This window comes from Sipha flava, unplaced genomic scaffold (assembly GCF_003268045.1).
Source record: "Sipha flava isolate LNK unplaced genomic scaffold, YSA_version1 3_pilon_pilon, whole genome shotgun sequence".
Taxonomy (NCBI): Eukaryota; Metazoa; Arthropoda; class Insecta; order Hemiptera; family Aphididae; genus Sipha; species Sipha flava.
In genome coordinates this window covers 657,234-675,877 of record NW_020273108.1, presented here as the reverse complement: position 1 = coordinate 675,877, position 18,644 = coordinate 657,234, and the positions used below count along the sequence as shown (strand labels likewise).

Sequence of the window (18,644 nt, the reverse complement as noted above, 5' to 3'; positions counted from 1 at the left end):
CGCGTGCGCGTTATACATGCACGCTTAAATTTGAGGGAGGAAAAAAGTAACATATATATTTTAACCGTATACACGTACCGTGGTGGTGAAATATTATGCATGTTGAAGCATACACGACTGATACAGCGGAGTTGCAAAAGTTTATTCGAGAGGCAGTCGCCTCCGAGATTTCTGGGAGTGGGTCGTGGGTACATAAACAACCTAAGTTGAATTTAACATTTTTATTCTATAAACAATACGTATGCGGTATAACCATTGACTATAGTAGGCACTTTTCTCTATTACAAGACCGTACAAAAAAATTATAATCTTTAGACTCAATAATTTGAAATTCTTCAAAAATCATAGATACGGCACGAGTGTTTGGTCGGTATGGTAACCGGTGGGTACTGGTCACTCGTCAGTGAAATGCCAATTGCCTCTATGTGCGTTCAACACAGTACTTAATGAGTATATATACACTCATTAAGTATGGTATATATTAAGTACTATATATATATATATATATATGAGTGTGCATTGGCAATTGAAGTACCGGGAAACGAACACATTGCTCGGGCAATTCGAACCTCGAACAGAAATAAATAATTACAAAGTATAAAGTTTCTTAAAAATCACGAAAACTCGTTAATCGTAAACATAAAATATTATTCATAATACGAACAAAAATATATTATATTCTTGCCCGATCGTATCAACGTAGCCGTATTACTTTTATCATTCTGATACGGGAATACAATTGATGTAAGAAGAATATAACAATAGTGGGTAAAAGCATTATACTGATATTTCACTTTTTGTTCTGTATTATAATAAAATCATCATGAATTATTAATAAATCATTGAGCAGTTTTAATAATTAGCATATTATTTCTATTCGAGGTTCAAATTGACCGGAAAGGACCGAACTGTCCGAGCAATGTGTACATTACCCAGTACTCCGTACTGCCCGTAGCATATTCATTGTTTCGCGTACACGTGCTTGTACCGTGTATATCGACAGGAGACAAAATTCCAATTGAGACACGCCATGAATATGCTCGTGATGGGTGAACGGGTATGCATAATATGCGCTGGACCCAAGGTTACGGTTTTTTTTTTTTTCTTGTCGATAATACGTTACGTGTGATTTCACTGCACGCGCACAAGGATATTATGCCTATGCGAAACCCGACGCAAGTGTTGATGAAATTATGTAAAACCGATGTCGATCACGCCAGAGACCGCACTTCGACATAATCACTCACACACGATTTCAGAAATAAATTAAAATACGTGGTTGAAAATTCATATTGTTATAAGGTACGTTGTCGTGTTGCATGTTGGTGGTGGAAAGTTGGACGGTTATTATCGGAAGTACAGTTTTGTTGAATGGGCAAAAAAATAGTTTGAATCCCCTAAAACTTTGGAATTCATAACGGTAAATATTGAAAACAAAATTAAATAAATTATTATTGCAATATTAAATTAAACTGCAGTTTCTCCGCAAGCGACTTTTACGTAAATTACCGTTTTCAAAAACGATGTAGTGATAGTTATGGAAAGAGCATAAGACCCGAAGCAAAAATTGCGTATAAAACTGTGTTTAATCAATTTATGAATTCTGTTTTATCTACAAGTTTTATGTGTATTTATACAACAAGATTCGAAAAAAAATTTTAAAATAAATGAATGAACACGCCGTCACATTTCCAGTTGGAATTTGTACATGTGAAAATCGCAAACAAGTGCGAAAGTAACTAATATCTATGAAGGAGCTATAATAGATGGACAGAAATCATCGACCCTGAAGTCTATACCGTCGAGCGAACCAAATTCGACGGTCTATTTTGTGAACCGCACTGCGTTCACTGGAAATATGATTCTACTCGTCTTATTTGGAAATGTGGTCTGAAATCAAACATAATTTTAACCGAAATCCTAATTGGACATTCGTGCAGAACACGGGTTTCTACAACATACTTGATTAACGTTATTGTATCAACATGGCCGCACTGCTGCGTACATATCCAGCACATAATCTGAGCTTGATTCTCGTCTCGTATAAGAACATTTAACTAACCTAACCTTTAACGAACAAGTAACGTGAATCACAACCATGCAGAGTTCTTGATAACATGTAAACACACACACAAACGATAATAAAATGAAACACTCGAACTACGTATAATTAATCATAGTTAAATCGGGCGATTCCTTTTTCCTCCAAAAATAAGATACTGTTTTCCTTCACTGTCCATTATCCTTCACAAAAATAAGTTTGGTTTTCATTTTCCTTTATATTATTTTTGACTAAAATTATAGTTATGTCTTTTTTCCTCCAATATTTTGCCAGTGCTGTAGTATTACGTTCCGTAATATAAATATAGAGTAAGGCTAGGATCACATTTTACGCTTATCGGTTGATAATTACTCTGGTATCAGTTATCTATATCAATTATCGAAAAACCAACTGCACTCACAATTTTTAACAGTCAATAACTTAATTTTTATTTATACTTAATAAAGATACGTAGGTACATATAACATACGGACATATACGTGTATACCTATATATATATAGATTTCATCTGCAAAATCATGGTTTAGAAAAATTCAAAGTCTTGGTTTAGTTCAAGAATATAAAGAAAAACATTTTGACATTGGTTTTTGGATTAGAAATACGTTTGGACTCACATTTTTAAATTTACGAGAATTTTCTTCGTGTTTATTGAAGATTTTATGATTATCATACCTAACGAATTAATGTGTTAATGAGTGAATCAGTATGCTGACTATTCAACAACTACGTACATTTCAAAAAATGCTGCATTTTCAACACTTATTTGGGCGGAATCATTATCATCATTATTACGAACTACAAATGCATGTGAGTGATTCCATTCGCATTTCGAAGAACATTTTTATAAAGAGCGAACAAACATTTTTATATGGCTCAATATTATGAAGCAAATTCAAACTGTTATTTATTGTAAAATATAATGTATTCATACGCCAAAAAAAATATCTCGTTTTTGGAGGAAAATGGCTATGGCCGTTAAATCTTAGTCTAAATGAGATTAAAAAGTCATTCGTGATCGTATGCTGTACTAAAACCATAGCCTGACTGAATAAATATACTGAAACTTGTATAAATAATAATATTTCATTCATGCCTGTAATAGAAAACTTTTAAAAATTAATATCAAACATATGTCCGAAAACACATGTGCAAGGCTGATTGACACCGAATAGGAGTTTATGAAATGGATTACTATGATATTGATAACCATAATAATAACTTTAGGGACGGACGGATCGACTATAGATACAATAGTTTATAGAATGTTTATGTCAAATGTATTCTAACCAAATATATGACAGGCAGAGGTGTAGAGGAGGTGGATTAAATACAATGTATTATTTTACAAATAAAACGTATAGTAGTGCAGTGTACCATACTAAATTTACGTGATGTAATATGACATTATTATAATATATTTTATCTGCAACTATTTTAGGATTTAAGTACTTTGGTGTAGACTTTGTAGCACGAGATGTGCACAGAAAGACCTTTATTTACAGATATCTTATACATAATAACCAATGACAGATTCGACGTTGTTCTACGTAAAACATACAGCCACATATATGATGTTGTAAAATCAAATAATTATGTCAATGCTTACTGAAATGAAATTTTTGGACCGTAAATTATTTGTCACGAGATTTTGTAATTCAAATAGGTTTATTCAAATAAGAAAGTATGTAAGATTTATTCTGTTTTTCTTTTTTTAAATTATTGTTTTGTTATTATTTTTTTTTTGTCGTAAAACGTTATTTTATTTAGCATAAAATTATCACATTAAAAACCATTGACCGGTGATAGTTGCCTTATAACTTCCGACATTAATTTACATATATTTTAACTGGTTGGATAATTGGTTGATCACAGAAAAAATAAAGTTGTTCATTACTGCGTCCGGAAGGAGAGAAAAGTTTTTTGGTGGCACTTGGCTATATTGGAAATTCGTTTTTGGTCATATCGTTATACATGCGATATTTATCGAATGATAGAAGCAAAATAATACGTTAATATGTTTTCGGTATGAGAATTATCATTTTTAATTTTCATCAGTACCATGTTATAAGATTGTATAATGCCTTGAATTTTATATTATTCTAACTAATATTTCTTCGAACCAATATTCAAACTTTTTTTTTTTTAATGTTTTTATTTTATTTTTATTTTTGCAATAGCATGAAATATTGAATTGATAACAATAGAAAAATATACGTCATCAAAATATACAGAACAACAACTAGAATTTATAAGGTTAAGTTAGTTGGGTTTGACTATGATGTTAAAAACGGTTTTGGCTGTAGTTATGAAATAGACTTTGTTGTATTAAGCAATACTGTAAATTCGTAGTCATGACATATTGTAATTAGAACATAGGAAGTATTAACTATAAACATACACTACGTAAACATTTTCAAATAGACACTATTTTAAACAATATTTAACATAGATATAAGAACAACAATTGTAATAACTTTTAGCATATAAGCAATAAATATGTGTAAGTAGGTTAAGATATGATATAAAAGAGAGGAGGATGAATAATAAAGGGGCTTCTGGTGTGTGGTCGTGTGACTCGACCACTGCTTAGGGCTTATATTCTCTAAAGTGTAATATTGAATTCTGTTGTGTGTTTATGTCTGTACGTACGATTTGATCGGCGTATACGACAACTTATACTGGTATAATATTACATATCAAATATATTATATAATTATGGTGGAGGGCAACAAATTAAAAATAGCCCCCCTCTTTTATATTTAGTAAAAACCTCACTGATTTCATTTAAACATATACATTGTTTAAAAATTCTTTATTACTCTCTAATTTGTCTTTTAATAGAATATGGATTAATAGTATGGAGCCCATTTTCTATTTGCCTAATTTGAAAAATTTAAAATATTACAAAGATTATATTTACGTTAGATTGGTTGTTAAACTAGCATAATAATTGTAATACCTTGAATAATATTTTAAGCGGTCTCAATCTCAACCTTTTGTGTACACTTGGGAAAAATGTGAACATTTACTTTTTCTCCAAAATAGTATAATATAATACGCAATAATTCTATTGCGTTAGTACGAGTCTGAACTGTAGTAAAACAATCGATAGTTTTAACACGGACAAAACATGGTTATTTTACCATAAAAAAAAAATTCTTAACAAGTAAGCGCTTATCTGATTACGGTCAAAAAACATTGGCACGTCTTGCACGAATAAAATATGAATACTAAACACTACATTATCCACGAGCCATTTGTGAATATCCCGAAATATTTGAATAAGAAACTTTGCGTAGGATACCGTTTACTGGATTTGTTACATGCCTTGGTAGTAGTAATCACGCGTAAAACGTGTACTTTATAATAATAAAATAACATGTATGTATACACAACGTTGTGTTATGTTCAAAACTTTCCTACGTAATGATACGCGATTTTTCATTGAACTACGATATTATCGTGTTTCGACGACATGGTTATATATTATAAACAGCCAGACATCAATCGGACCGTCATCTTTAAATATTTCAAAACCGAATTGATATCAATGTGTGCCAACAGCAGTGTACATTTCTTATAAATAACTATCAATCTCGACTGACTTGCTTGTGTGAACTTCCGATCGAACTTTGATCAAAGCTCCGGACCTCGTGGTGAGCGAACGGACACAGGAATAATATAAAAATTCTAGTGTAGTACGTTCATCTACAGGAAATTGCGTTTAATTTTAACAAAGACGATAATTCGTACGCGAATTAGAAAAGAATAATGTAATATGTGTTACGGTTTTGGATTTAGCTAATCGAAAACCTGAAAACTCCAAATCACCCCCATGATAATTTTTCGCTGTATTAAGAAAGGAACAATTTTAGTCACATTACAATTAAATATTATAGTGTTGATCATTTGTTTCACAAGAACACTTGCCCCGGAGAAGTTTTAAGAATTATGTAACAAGCAACACTATTGAAATGCGGGATCGTTTTATTTTATTTTTTATTTTAGTATTAAAAATGTTTACTGACTTATTGTTTCCTCTAAAATTCGCCAATCCCGCGAATTCTGCAATGGCAAACAACTCGGTGGTCGCGGCCCTCTTAGCGTTTGCGAATTATTATTGCAAAAGGTTAGTGAAGATAATCGTGACAGCGAAGGTACGAAAAACGGTAACCATTAGTGAACACAGTATTCAAGTGTTGTTTTGTGAAAAAATAATTTACCAATGTACTGCGATGGTGCCCTCTTAATCGGATGTGGTGGACTTGATCGAAAATCGATCACGTCGCTGCGGATAAACGGTGCACACGAAAATTCCGTTTTCTACGATCGCACGGGAACGCGTCAAAAAAACAAATTCAGACGACCTGATAACGATATTGCACGAAACGAGCGGAATATCGGTATCATATTATTACAGTAGATACGACACAGCACAAAGGAATGTACAAAATCAAAGTAACGGCCTGCCGGTATGTAAACAATGGTAATATAATGTAATGTTTAAATAACACTAAAAACATACTGCACAATACAATAACCGTATACGCACACGGGTTCGCGCTGAAACGTTGGGAAGTTTTTACGACGGTTATACAGTAAAATCTCGTCACAAGGATAACGCACCGTTTTTGAATGATTTCAACCCGGAATATTATTGTGGTCGTCATTCGATAAAGTATTTATTTTGACGACCGTAACCGCGGTTCAAATGTCACTACTGTTCGTGGTTCGAAGTATGATGTCGCAACGGTTGCAAGTACTTACGGCACGATGGTGGCCGATTAAACGCGTAAGCAACGGCGTTTGGATTAATTTTAATATTTAATGATTCGACCACCTATAAAATATTATCACTACGACGGCGAGACTACTACGGCGTGGGAAACGTATAAACTATGATGATCGCAGGTTTAAAATTGTAGAAAAATAAAAGAAAAAAGTAAAAGTAAACAATACCTAATACCACCGGCCGGTTTCCTAATAAGTACGTTTAATATATATACAGATTAGGTTTAGTTCCATAAATACGAACGTGACCACACGACGAGGATTTATATTCTGTAATGGTGTTCGACCTTTTTCAAATAATATTATAATGATACCAACAAAAGCTTTGCGAGGTTTTCTCGTATGATTCTATTTAGGGGGAGAAAACCAATTTTGACGTACGTTTTTTTCGGGTTTTAACGAACAGAGGTCATTCTTTCGCTACAAGATAATTTCCCGTCCGTGATGGATTTCCACGATAGTTCGTCACTGTCCGCAACGGATAGATTAACTGCAGTTACTATTCGCATCACTACGACGACAATAGATCATGTTCAACATATTTTACAGTTTTATGTCATAAGACTGTAGTCAGTGCGTCGAGTAATTCGAGGGTAATACTCATATATAATGTAAGCTTGTGAGTGGAAATCAGATTAAATTTCACGAAGCGGCACTAACGATTTTCTCATTTACGCGATTAATAATTTATGTATGCTCTGACTTTTTAAAATGTATTTAAATATAAAACAACTGTATAAATGTTATCTCATTCCAATCCGAATTCACGTTATAATCGTATATGTATACATTTGTTTAAAAGTTATATCTCACGAGAATCAATTGCACAATATAATATGTTCTACTGCTGTGATAAATATATTTTATTTCAGTTTACTTGTTAAACATTGTGTCGGAACAATAAATGTACATGTTATTCTTAACAAAAAAAAAAAAAACCAAAAAAACTAGAATATCTAGTGTCCTGTTTAAATGGTAGACACCTAATATAACCGTGGGATACGTTGAATGTAAAACTTTTATTTATTCGTCTCCGTAAAAAAGTTACAATGTATAATAAAACTATTAACGAAACCGATGGAACAATAATAATTATGCGCCAATTGACATCGAATAATGTATTAATATATAATGATCTAACTGCACAGAACAACGATTTATTTTATTAAAAAAGTAACACGTTATCCGTAATAATCATGAAAACCCAAAAAACGGTCAAAAACGGATTTTAAGTAAATCGTACGAAACAATGTTTCACTACCTGTGTGGGGGGAGGGGGGGGGGCATGACAGAACTTCAGGGAAGCGTGAACATTTTTAGAAATCATAATTCCTAAAAACGCTATTTCCGATTATTTATATCTTATCGGGATTTTCGAATAACTACGTTATATTCTATTTACGCACACTGTCATTTATTTATGCGCCAGTTAACGCCAAATATTAAAAAATGAATTAATACCGAACAGTACCAACTCTCTTATTAGTTTTTATTTAATAGTAATACGTTTAAAATTGAATATTTAAAAAAGTTAACACATTAAGAATATTATTATAAAACTCTTTGTTTTAAACATTTGAAAATGTATTAATATTTTTTTCCTCTACGAATAAATTCATTGAAATTTAATGAAATGCTGATTTTTTTATGATAAGTACAATCATGGAACTTCAATATTTTAGTGGTGAGGGAGGACGTTACCTCATACGATAGATGGAAGATTTGAAAATATTGAGAGTCGACGGTATGAAATATGTGATGAACAAATATTCTACCTATACGATCGATACGATTTTCAAAACTTTAGGGGCTGTATTTGCTTTTGAACAGGTTTACGACCGAACACTAATACACTATACGGTTACAAATCGACTGGTCGCACGTTCATTTAATTGCCCGTTGAACATTTGACATCGATTTCACATTAGTTTTTTCCGGTGAAGGGGACGCGGTGGAGAGGAGGAAGAAGTGCCTCCGATCTCCTTCCCCCTACCCCGTTCAGTATGGATAAATGAACGTACCGAGCGCACATTTGGTGGTACATCGTAATGAGTTCACGCGGAAGGAACGGGTGAGAGAAAAAAGGGAGAGAAAAAAAAAGGGAGAGAAAAAAAATAAGGTTCGATAACGCGGCGGACGTGGAGCGTTGAGCGCCGACGGTGTGCTACGGATAAAATGAATATAAGAATGCGAAGTTATCGGATGAGACGGCGGTGCCGGTGACAATCCGATAGCCGTAAAATTGAATCGAACGCAGGTCGGTGAGAGGCGCGCGCGGGCGGGCGACGCGTTACCGATTCGGTCGCGTTCGCAAGCGCACCGGCGTACGAGTCAATCCAATTGATCTCTTTCGCGCTCATGCCGACAACCTGTGTAATGCACACGATCACGTACCGCTCGCACAATCGCATTACGACGTCGAACGCGAGCGAAGGACTGTGCGTACTACTGCCGTAGGCCTGGGCATACATTGTTGACAGGTAGTGCACACCTCATCATTTCTTACGTTCATCCTTTACCTATTCGAACACGGCAAAGGATTCGGTCGTATTTGTTTTTCGTAGAAGAAAATCTTTTAGAATATCTTTAAGAATATCTTCATACTTCAACGTTTGTCACTTGCGCGACCAGTTTCAGTCATTGAACTCTTGCTCCAAAACATTCGTTTATCGAGAAGACTGCACGATACGGAGCCGGACTTGATTAGATATCTTTCACGACGATGAATAATCGGACATCTGTTTTGTCGAAAACAGTATTTATTTATATAAACAAGGGACAAATGTAAAATATTTCAAATCTACCGTATGCCAAATAATGCGTTAGTCACCATTGTCTATGATCTCTAGACACTTATTATGTTGCACGTGTCTTAACGGTGTGCGTGCAAACTAAGCAAGGACCTGTCATATAAATATTATATTTCAAACAATTGACAGTAGGTACGTGCATGAACGAGCATCGTATTTCTGATGCGCTACCAAAACATCGGCCAACGGGCGAAGAAAGCGACGAATACATAAAACTCATAACTAAATATCTTGACTTAAAACACTAACGCACCAGGGTCATTGCTAGGGGTCAACAATGATTCGAATACGGGTACAGCACCAATAATATTTGGAAGCTAGGTAGAATTTAACCACACGTCTATACTGGATATTGTTTACAGAAAACGATGCTTTTGTCTTATTGAAAAGTTCACGTTATATGTTTGAAACAATTTTTTTTTTTTTATTTCACACGCATGTACATATATGTGTATATACTTTTCAAATCTATATCAACGTTTCAACATTGTCAACGGACGTGCGGCGTCGTTTAACATTTCACATGTACAAGGAGCGTAGTCTTCTGTACAGCGTTCGCTACACTTTTACGTTATATTATGGCTGTTGCGTTTGTCCGATATCGAAACGTAGTCCTGCGATGGACAACATGTGTCTATGCACTGTGTATTGCCTATAATATTGCATCAACGGTATTCTATGAATTGTTTTTTTTTTTTTTTTTGAAGTTATGAAAGTCTCATGCGAGTTTTGGGTGTCGCAGTCCATGGAGGTTGAGAATAATTATTTGAAATTATAGTGTTGGATACAGCATATTTCGTGAAGCTGGTAGTGTGAACTAATGAACTTGCACCGCCGTCATTAGTTCACCTTTATCGGTCGCGTTTCTGTACCCCGCGCTTAACCACTACCATGTGCGTGGTGTCGCGTCGTTTATAACTATCGAGATTTATTAAAGTGCACTATCAATTGCATTTTTTTTTTTTTATGATATTTCACATTAGTTGGATTAAAAATTATCGTAAGAAGCCTTCACCGTAGTGTTTTATTTTGTTTTTTTTTTGTTCGTCACTGAAAAAAAATTTATTTGTTTCCGTCGTGTGTGCACCTCTCGCCACCATCGATACCTTGGCTTCATCAACGGTGAAGATATTTACTAGCGCGAAGTCGGTTCAGGACTTATCTGGTGATATTGATTTGTAATATTTTTAGTATTAAGTTTTTAAATATATAATTTTGATTCTCATTTAGATGCAAGGGTTCCTCCGTCCTGATATATGTTTCTTTTTTTTTTCCACAAATTATCTTATTGTTTACTTCTGATAATTTTCATTGTCATTTTTATTTTCTGATCTTTTATCCGTGTTCCGATAACTCTCTGTCGAACGTACCCATGAAGACATAGAGCATATAAATAATTTAAAGCAATTTTTGAACGACTGTAGGTACATGTGTTGTAAAAGTATTTATTACTAAGCCGGGTATTGAGTGGATTAGACCAGAATAATAATGGCATGCCCGATTGCGTTTTGTGGATGTTTTTATAACGATCATAAATACATTATCATACCAATACAAAAACATGATTTATTAGTGAAACGTATAGTTTTCGGGTAGACATTTTTAAATTGCATCACTCATAAATCTGCAAACACTAATATGCAAATCAAAAACTACTATGAAACGTGTTTCATTATAAATAATATTATTATAATATAATACTGATACCTACTGTAGAAACACATTCAGCAGAAAAATCGTTAACGCCTAATTATATGCATTAATAATTGTTTATTATTTATTTATTTATTTCTATGTATAAAATATTTATTTACATATTTATTTATTATTGTTTCTGTGACGAAAAATAAATAAAGTATAATAACTGTATAGAATATTACTACTATAATGAGTTTCCCTTAATGTGCTTAACGATCTTATCGTATTTATAGTACTTCAAACACGTGAATTTATGAGATTCATCTTATTTTTGAACTTATCAGTATGTCAGGTATCATTGTACGTCGTGTACTCATGGCGTTTAGTGTATTGTGGTTCGTGATCAATCATTTATCTTAAGTATCGAGAAAACGGAAAATTTTGTCAGTAAAATAAAAAAGGTACTCATTCGTTTCGATAGTTTATTTGAATTAGTTAAATTAGAAGAATCTCAAGTATAATCGAAAATATATTGTTTTTTGAATATAATATTTAATGTATCTTAAATTAATTTTTATCTGATGTTAGTTTTATCTTAAGTATACGTGAAATTATAGAATTATTAAAAAAAAATAAATAAATAATTAATGGAATCAACCTGAATTAGCTTAAACCAGTGTGATAACATTATGTGGAACTTACTTTATAACCATAGAAGTGTTTCTAGGATTCTATTTGTATGCTAAAATGATATGTAAAAATGCGCTTTATCGTTACGTAGTACTCGTGCATAATGACACAAAAAAATGTCTAAAAACTTTTTCGAATTTGCTAATTTCTTATAAAGTAATAGAATACGATGTCTACCCTTGGAAATGTTCAGTCAATATTCAAAAACTGGAAATTATATGTTACACCGACTTATCGTGAGACGATTGATGTCTACAATAAATTTCATTGAATGTAAAGAACGATATATTTTTAATGTTATTTTATTTTATTTTAATATCTTAAATTATTTATGAACTTAAGATTGAATTTGCAAGTAAAAAATATAACGATATTTTACTGCTTTAATTATATGACACAAAAAAACAGAAGCTATATTAATTTACTTTTATCTCAATCACACTTGCCTTTTATGTACACAACGAAACAAAAAGTTAGCCTTTACATACACAAAAATCCTTCATATAAAAAATCTCTTTCGCGATGTTCTTAATTCTCTCGATGCTTTTGGTGTACAGATATTTATTAGTTTTATCATTCTGTAGAACAATATGGCCACAAGGCTGCATGGTGTGATACACTTAAGGCGTTCTACTTCTAGTGTTTGCGTGCAGCAGTGTCGAGTTGATTTACTGGATTTTCGAATGGACAAATATTTAACACTATTAAATATTGAAGCCACAAACATGAATGAGCAAATATTGAGTATAATTTAATTAAAATTATGTTAATACATATGTACACTTGGTTTGATCTCCCACTCAGTCCTGTTTAACCATTACACATTGTTTCTAAGAAATTTAATAAACACGAGAAAGAACGTAATTTTTCACGTCAAGCACTTAGTTGACTTACTAAATATCTTACTAAATATCTTGCCTTAAGTTTAATGTAAGCGAACTTTCTTTGATTAAAAATATTGTGATGAAATATTGGGGGAAATTTATGGTCATTATATATTAACATGAGTCCTTTAATTACTCGAAAGAAGAAAAGACGACCAGTTTTTTTTTAATTTACAAAATATACAAACTTTCTCACTATATAAATAAATAGAAATCCGGCATTTTTCGCATATCCAGTACGACAGTTATATTTGACTAAGTTATGTTGTCCGACACGGGCAGCCGCACTATAGGATTTTAGTTCATTTTTTTTTAATATTATGCGATAGGTTATCGACTGTCGTCGAATCTTTCAAAAATAAAACTATTAAAGACTGATTGAAATAATAATACATTTTCTGTATCACTTGCCATGATTTGATTATATTACCATGCTTACTTTCTTATAGAAAATATAAAAGCATTAATTTGATCGTTCATGTTTTTATTTTCAGAGGAAAATTTATTATGAAATATAAATTCCTATAATTTCAGACAATTTCAGTATTATTCTGGCTTGTGTTCTATATTTAAAATACACTAGTTATCACTGTACTTACGCAAAATACAACCGTAAACAGAATGAACGAGTTCTTTTAAAACGTGATGACATTTCGATAGAATAAGTTCTGTTTTGAAAAACAAATATTCATATCTCATCGCTTACATACGCGATTTCACATTAAGTCCATGCATAGACGTAAACTGGGGGGCAAGGGGGGCGATTGCCTCTAGAAAAAAATTAGGAGGGCCAGTGCCCCCTCTGATATTTAATATAACTTATTTTAAAATAAGTACAAAACAGCTGGGGTTATAGCTATTACTATAACATTTTTTTTTTTAAATCTTAATTTCAAATTTTCGCTTATCTAATATAATGTTAAAAAAATTATAGAAATTTTATATTATTATATGTAGGTAGTAAAGCGGCGTTTAGTCTCGGGCACTCTTTTCGTTAGATATAACATTATATCCCCCCCCCCCCTAATAAATTTCCAAGTTACGCGTATGAGTCCACGTATTTAGTTCAAGTGACCGTAAAGTAGTATACCCACAGAAATGAAGGCATTTCCAAAATGTAGGATAAAAGTTCTGTGCAATATTACTTACACTTTGAACCGAGATAATTTTTTGAAATTGTTTAGATATTTAATGATTAACATGGTTAGGTTAAATTGTTTTTGCAAATTGAATCAAAAACACCGGAAACCAATTTAAAATTGGAACACGTGTTGTAGATATTATTCGACCAGTTTATTTAACACAGTTATTTTTTAACGAAATCGAAAACGAGAGGTTTGGACATTGATAAATATGCATTTGAATTACATTGTTCCCTAGAATAGCCGTTGTCACGACCATGCATACTCAAAACACCCTGTCTAACGACTAAATTACGCGTTGACAGATCGTCAGAATGTTTACGAAGATCATGTACGACGACATGCACACATAATGCATGGACCATAAAAATACCTACGCTTATTACGTATTCGTCGAGTGTAAACGGTGATACACGAGTGAATAGTTTGATGTACGATGTATATACGTATATTTATTATTAGATAAGTGTGCGTGTTTGTGAACATTCTGTAGCATTCTAAATACGATTCGATGGACTAGGTTAGCATCGCAGGCACACGACCGGGTTAAGGTTGTTCTCTCGAAAAATTAAAGAAAAAGAAAAGAAAAATACGCTTTTCATGTCTGGACGACCGGGGGCGGCGATTAATCGATTTCGACTGACCGTTGTCTTTGTAAAGACAGTGCTGGTGTAGATGACATTTTACGAGAGCATTTAACTACATGCGGTCAAATATTCAAAAGTACCGGTGACGGTGTTCTTTACTCTTGTCTCTCTCAAAAAAGGCTACTCGTATACCGTCGTCCACCATCTATTCACACCACGAACCGGCCACCCGACTACGTATATGAAACGTTTACGTGGTTATTATATTTTTCACATCACGTTTTGTGTGATATTAACATTTTTTATGTGCATCTATTAGAATGATGTGTGTTGCAGGTCTCTGGTTTGTCATAAGAGTTTAATTTTTAATATACTTGCAGTTTTTAATGACGACTTATGACTTCAACTGATGAATCGGTATAATCCGCTACAAAAGTAAAATGTTCATGATGCGTAAATTCTTGTTTACATGTTCTTCTAAAATTATTATGATTAAAACGAACAAAAAAATGTATTCGACCGGTGCCCAGTACGTCGGCAAGTCGGAGTTTTTAACCAAACCATCAGTTTGTCATGTGTTTGAATATGAGTAGTAACATTGGCGACGCAGTCATTGTGCTAAAATAAGTTATTGAATTTAGTTGTAACTCGTATTTAATTTTGGTGGAAATAAAAAAAAAAAAAATTGTTCAAGTAGATAATACAATGATTATGATCATATTGAATAATTTTGAATATTTATCAATAAATTTTATCGAACATACATTGGAAAAACATTTTGATATTTCAACTTATTGTAGTGATCCGCTGTATAGGGTTCTGCGTACACATAAAAAATTATTCAAACGACGCAGCACGTTTAACTCAAACTTACGACTTTGTTTGAGAAGGTAATCAGTTAATAAATAAAACACATGTGATTGAAAAAAGTATAAGTTACAATTTATCAGCGTTTTCTATAATAATTAAAAGAAAAATAGATGCTAAAAGTAAAAGTTACTAGTATTGGCTAAAAATTGACTAAAAACTTGGGGTTATAAAGTCCACGACTTGGCCGTAGTCTTACAAAGAGTGAATAGTCAGTCTATGACTATCTTTTAACGATTTTCTGCCTCCCGGTTCATACTAGGTTCTCTACTCTTGTTTATGCGAGTTCTAATAACGACGTATAGTGGCGTGGTGTTAACGAAAAGATGCTCATCGTGCGAATGTTCTGCGAGAAATGTAGACATGTTATATTTTTTTCGCACCCTTAACCCTTACTGAAAACCTAAGTTTCCAGTAACTTATAGCCTATTACATGTACTCCAATCACATAATCCAGCGGTTCCCAAAGTGTTCGCTGCGATGTCTACACAGGGCGCTGCGTTGTCATGAAATACTATCTTGTCTAAAATAGTTCTTATGATTAGTCATGCTATGACTTGGGGAAGGGTGCCTTGAAAAAACCTTAGATCAGAAAGGGCTCCGTGAGTCGAAAAAGTTTGGGAAGCACTGACATATTCAATTCATTAACCGTGGTTCGGGCGTGCTGCGTTATCGACATGTCGTTGACATCACCTGTTTTGTGTCTGTTTGCAGATGGTCCTCTGGGACGTCCACGGTGGTGGTGACGGCGGACACCACTGCCGGCGGCGGCGGTCGCAGCAAGGCTCCGATGAATTTCCTGCGGCTGCGGTCGGTACAGCGGACGGACGCGGGCAACTACACGTGCACAGCCAAGAACTCGGCGGGCCACAAGAGCTTACACCACCGGGTGATTGTGGTGCCGGACATGAGCGCGCACGTGGTGCCGGCGCTATCTGAGATCGAGTCTGGGCGGTCGGTATCGTTCACGTGCATCACGTCCACCGCCGACGAAAACGTGAGTACAATAATTGGCACATTACCTAATAATTATACATTAATTATTGCGCGACGTGCAATGCCTGCGCACCCGACAGGTTGCCCAGATCTCAGTGTTCTATTTAAGTACGTGAACCGTTTCACCGCTTTTAAAAATATCTTGATTTTTTCGAATTCACCATAAGTTTATAGGTTCATAAACATTTCTATCCAATTTTATTCACAGTTCAGAATGTTCCACGTATGTGAGTTCACTCGCAAAACCGAAAAGAAAAATTATAATACTATAATTCACGACTACGGGCTACGTACCCTTAAAAACTTATCGTATCACAATCAATTATAAGTTTATGCATTTTTTGTCTCTAAATCGATGTATTTTTTTTCGAGGATTTCTTTTGCCTCCGATTAGTTGTAAAACGTATCTTTTCCTGTCTGTATTTTTCTTAAACAAGAAATAATTAACCATAAGGTCGCACGTTGAACTCCCATTTGTGAATGAAATCATTGATTTGTAAGATATAGATGTAATGATAAAGCTTATCTTTAAGTTTCACTGCATTGGATATATAATATGCAGTGCGATGTATACAATAATAAAATAAATCTGGACCATGCCGATACATCCGGGTCCGACAAGTTGGTATTGACACCGAATCTTACATCACAATCGCGGTAACTTGTTCGTCGGCTGAAACATATTATCCGCGGTCGACTGACTCTTTAAATACTATCCTATGGGCTTCACAAATCGAGGAATTAAACGGAAACATAACGATTTTAAAAGCACACGTTCTATGCAAAGTATAAATAAAATCGAACACGAGCGGACATAAGGATTTCGATACCGTCTCTTTTTTTATTGCAGGTGTGACATGTACGAGTACGGTGAATTAGATGAATTTTTTTCCCCCACGCAGACCAATCTAGTGTTCCGAAAAGGATTTTGAAAACATAATTTGAATTCGTAATCTGAAGTACACTTGATATAGACTTTCCTTCTTTTACCGTCGATCCCCTTTAAAACTATTGTGAAAACCGCGTCGTGGGTTTTTGATTAAATTAATTAATTATTTTAATAAATTTTCGTTAGGTTTCACAGGGACAAAATCTACAAATTTCGAAAGTCAATTTCAATTAGACTTATCGAAAAGTCTTTAAATCTGTTTCAAAACTCTTATCACGGATTTGTCGCACGTGCGATAAACAAAAACAGACAATAAAGCGGTATCAAATCCCCTTAATCCTTTTGAGCCAAAAGTACACGTTGTGATGTTCGAATAAACACGTACCGTCCAGACACTATTTCAAACACTCAAACCGCGGCCACCGCGTGTTTACTACCAATAAGGTATATTTCAAACGCGATTTTAATAGGATTTTGTGTTTACATCCTCACTCACCCATTGAATGTTTACAAATATCATAGTGTGGCTATATGGACGACACGTGATCAGTGAAAAAACACTTTTCGCTCGTGATAAACACAAAATTAATTTTGATATGTCACAGTTTTTAAGTCTCTATATAATGTTCCGAAAATCTATTCAAAAGTATTTTTATAACATTGCCCACACTTAAAATATAATGCTCGCGTTCTCACATTCGCTATAATACGGCTTTGTGATGGACGAGGCGAGAGGTCCGTATCACCAGCACGGCCACTTTTGAATAATAGTACCAAACCTTGACAGTATTATGTACTTTTTTTGTACAATTTTGTACAACCAAAACAAAATTGTGTACATCCCTTCAAACCAGAGAAAAACCAATTTTTCTATGGTCATCACATTTTATATTGTGCCTAATACCTATAATAGCCACAATGCTGTACAGTTATACCGTAATACTAACATAATGTGACATAAGTTAATAATAAATTAATAATAGTTATCAATAAACCGAGTTTTACTTTCCCCTACACTATACCTCTCTATAGTATATGGTGGATTAAATGTAAATGAAAATAAATAAAAATAGAAAAATCCCAATTTATGGTTTGGTGCATGTAGCTTATATTATTTGACTAGATGCTTATTTTATACACGGACATTTCCGAAAATGCAAATAAATATTGTATTTGACAGTTGAATAGTGTGATCTAAACTGTAGATACTGTTTATGATGTATACTTTCTTACTTTTGCTACCTACTCAAATAATTATAATCACTGTTGTTTAATTTTTATTGGATTA

General features: G+C 33.6%; 1 protein-coding gene across 4 annotated transcripts in view; it reads left to right on the top strand.

The window, feature by feature from the left end:
* The window catches only part of LOC112688762 (Down syndrome cell adhesion molecule-like protein Dscam2), a 366,044-nt gene that overhangs the window by 214,419 nt on the left and 132,981 nt on the right, over positions 1 to 18,644 (top strand). For all 4 annotated transcript variants that reach the window (XM_025562113.1, XM_025562115.1, XM_025562116.1 and 1 more), the window contains one exon: positions 16,186 to 16,468. In XM_025562113.1, coding sequence (XP_025417898.1) covers positions 16,186 to 16,468 — 283 coding nt within the window. The remainder of the gene's footprint in view (positions 1 to 16,185; positions 16,469 to 18,644) is intronic.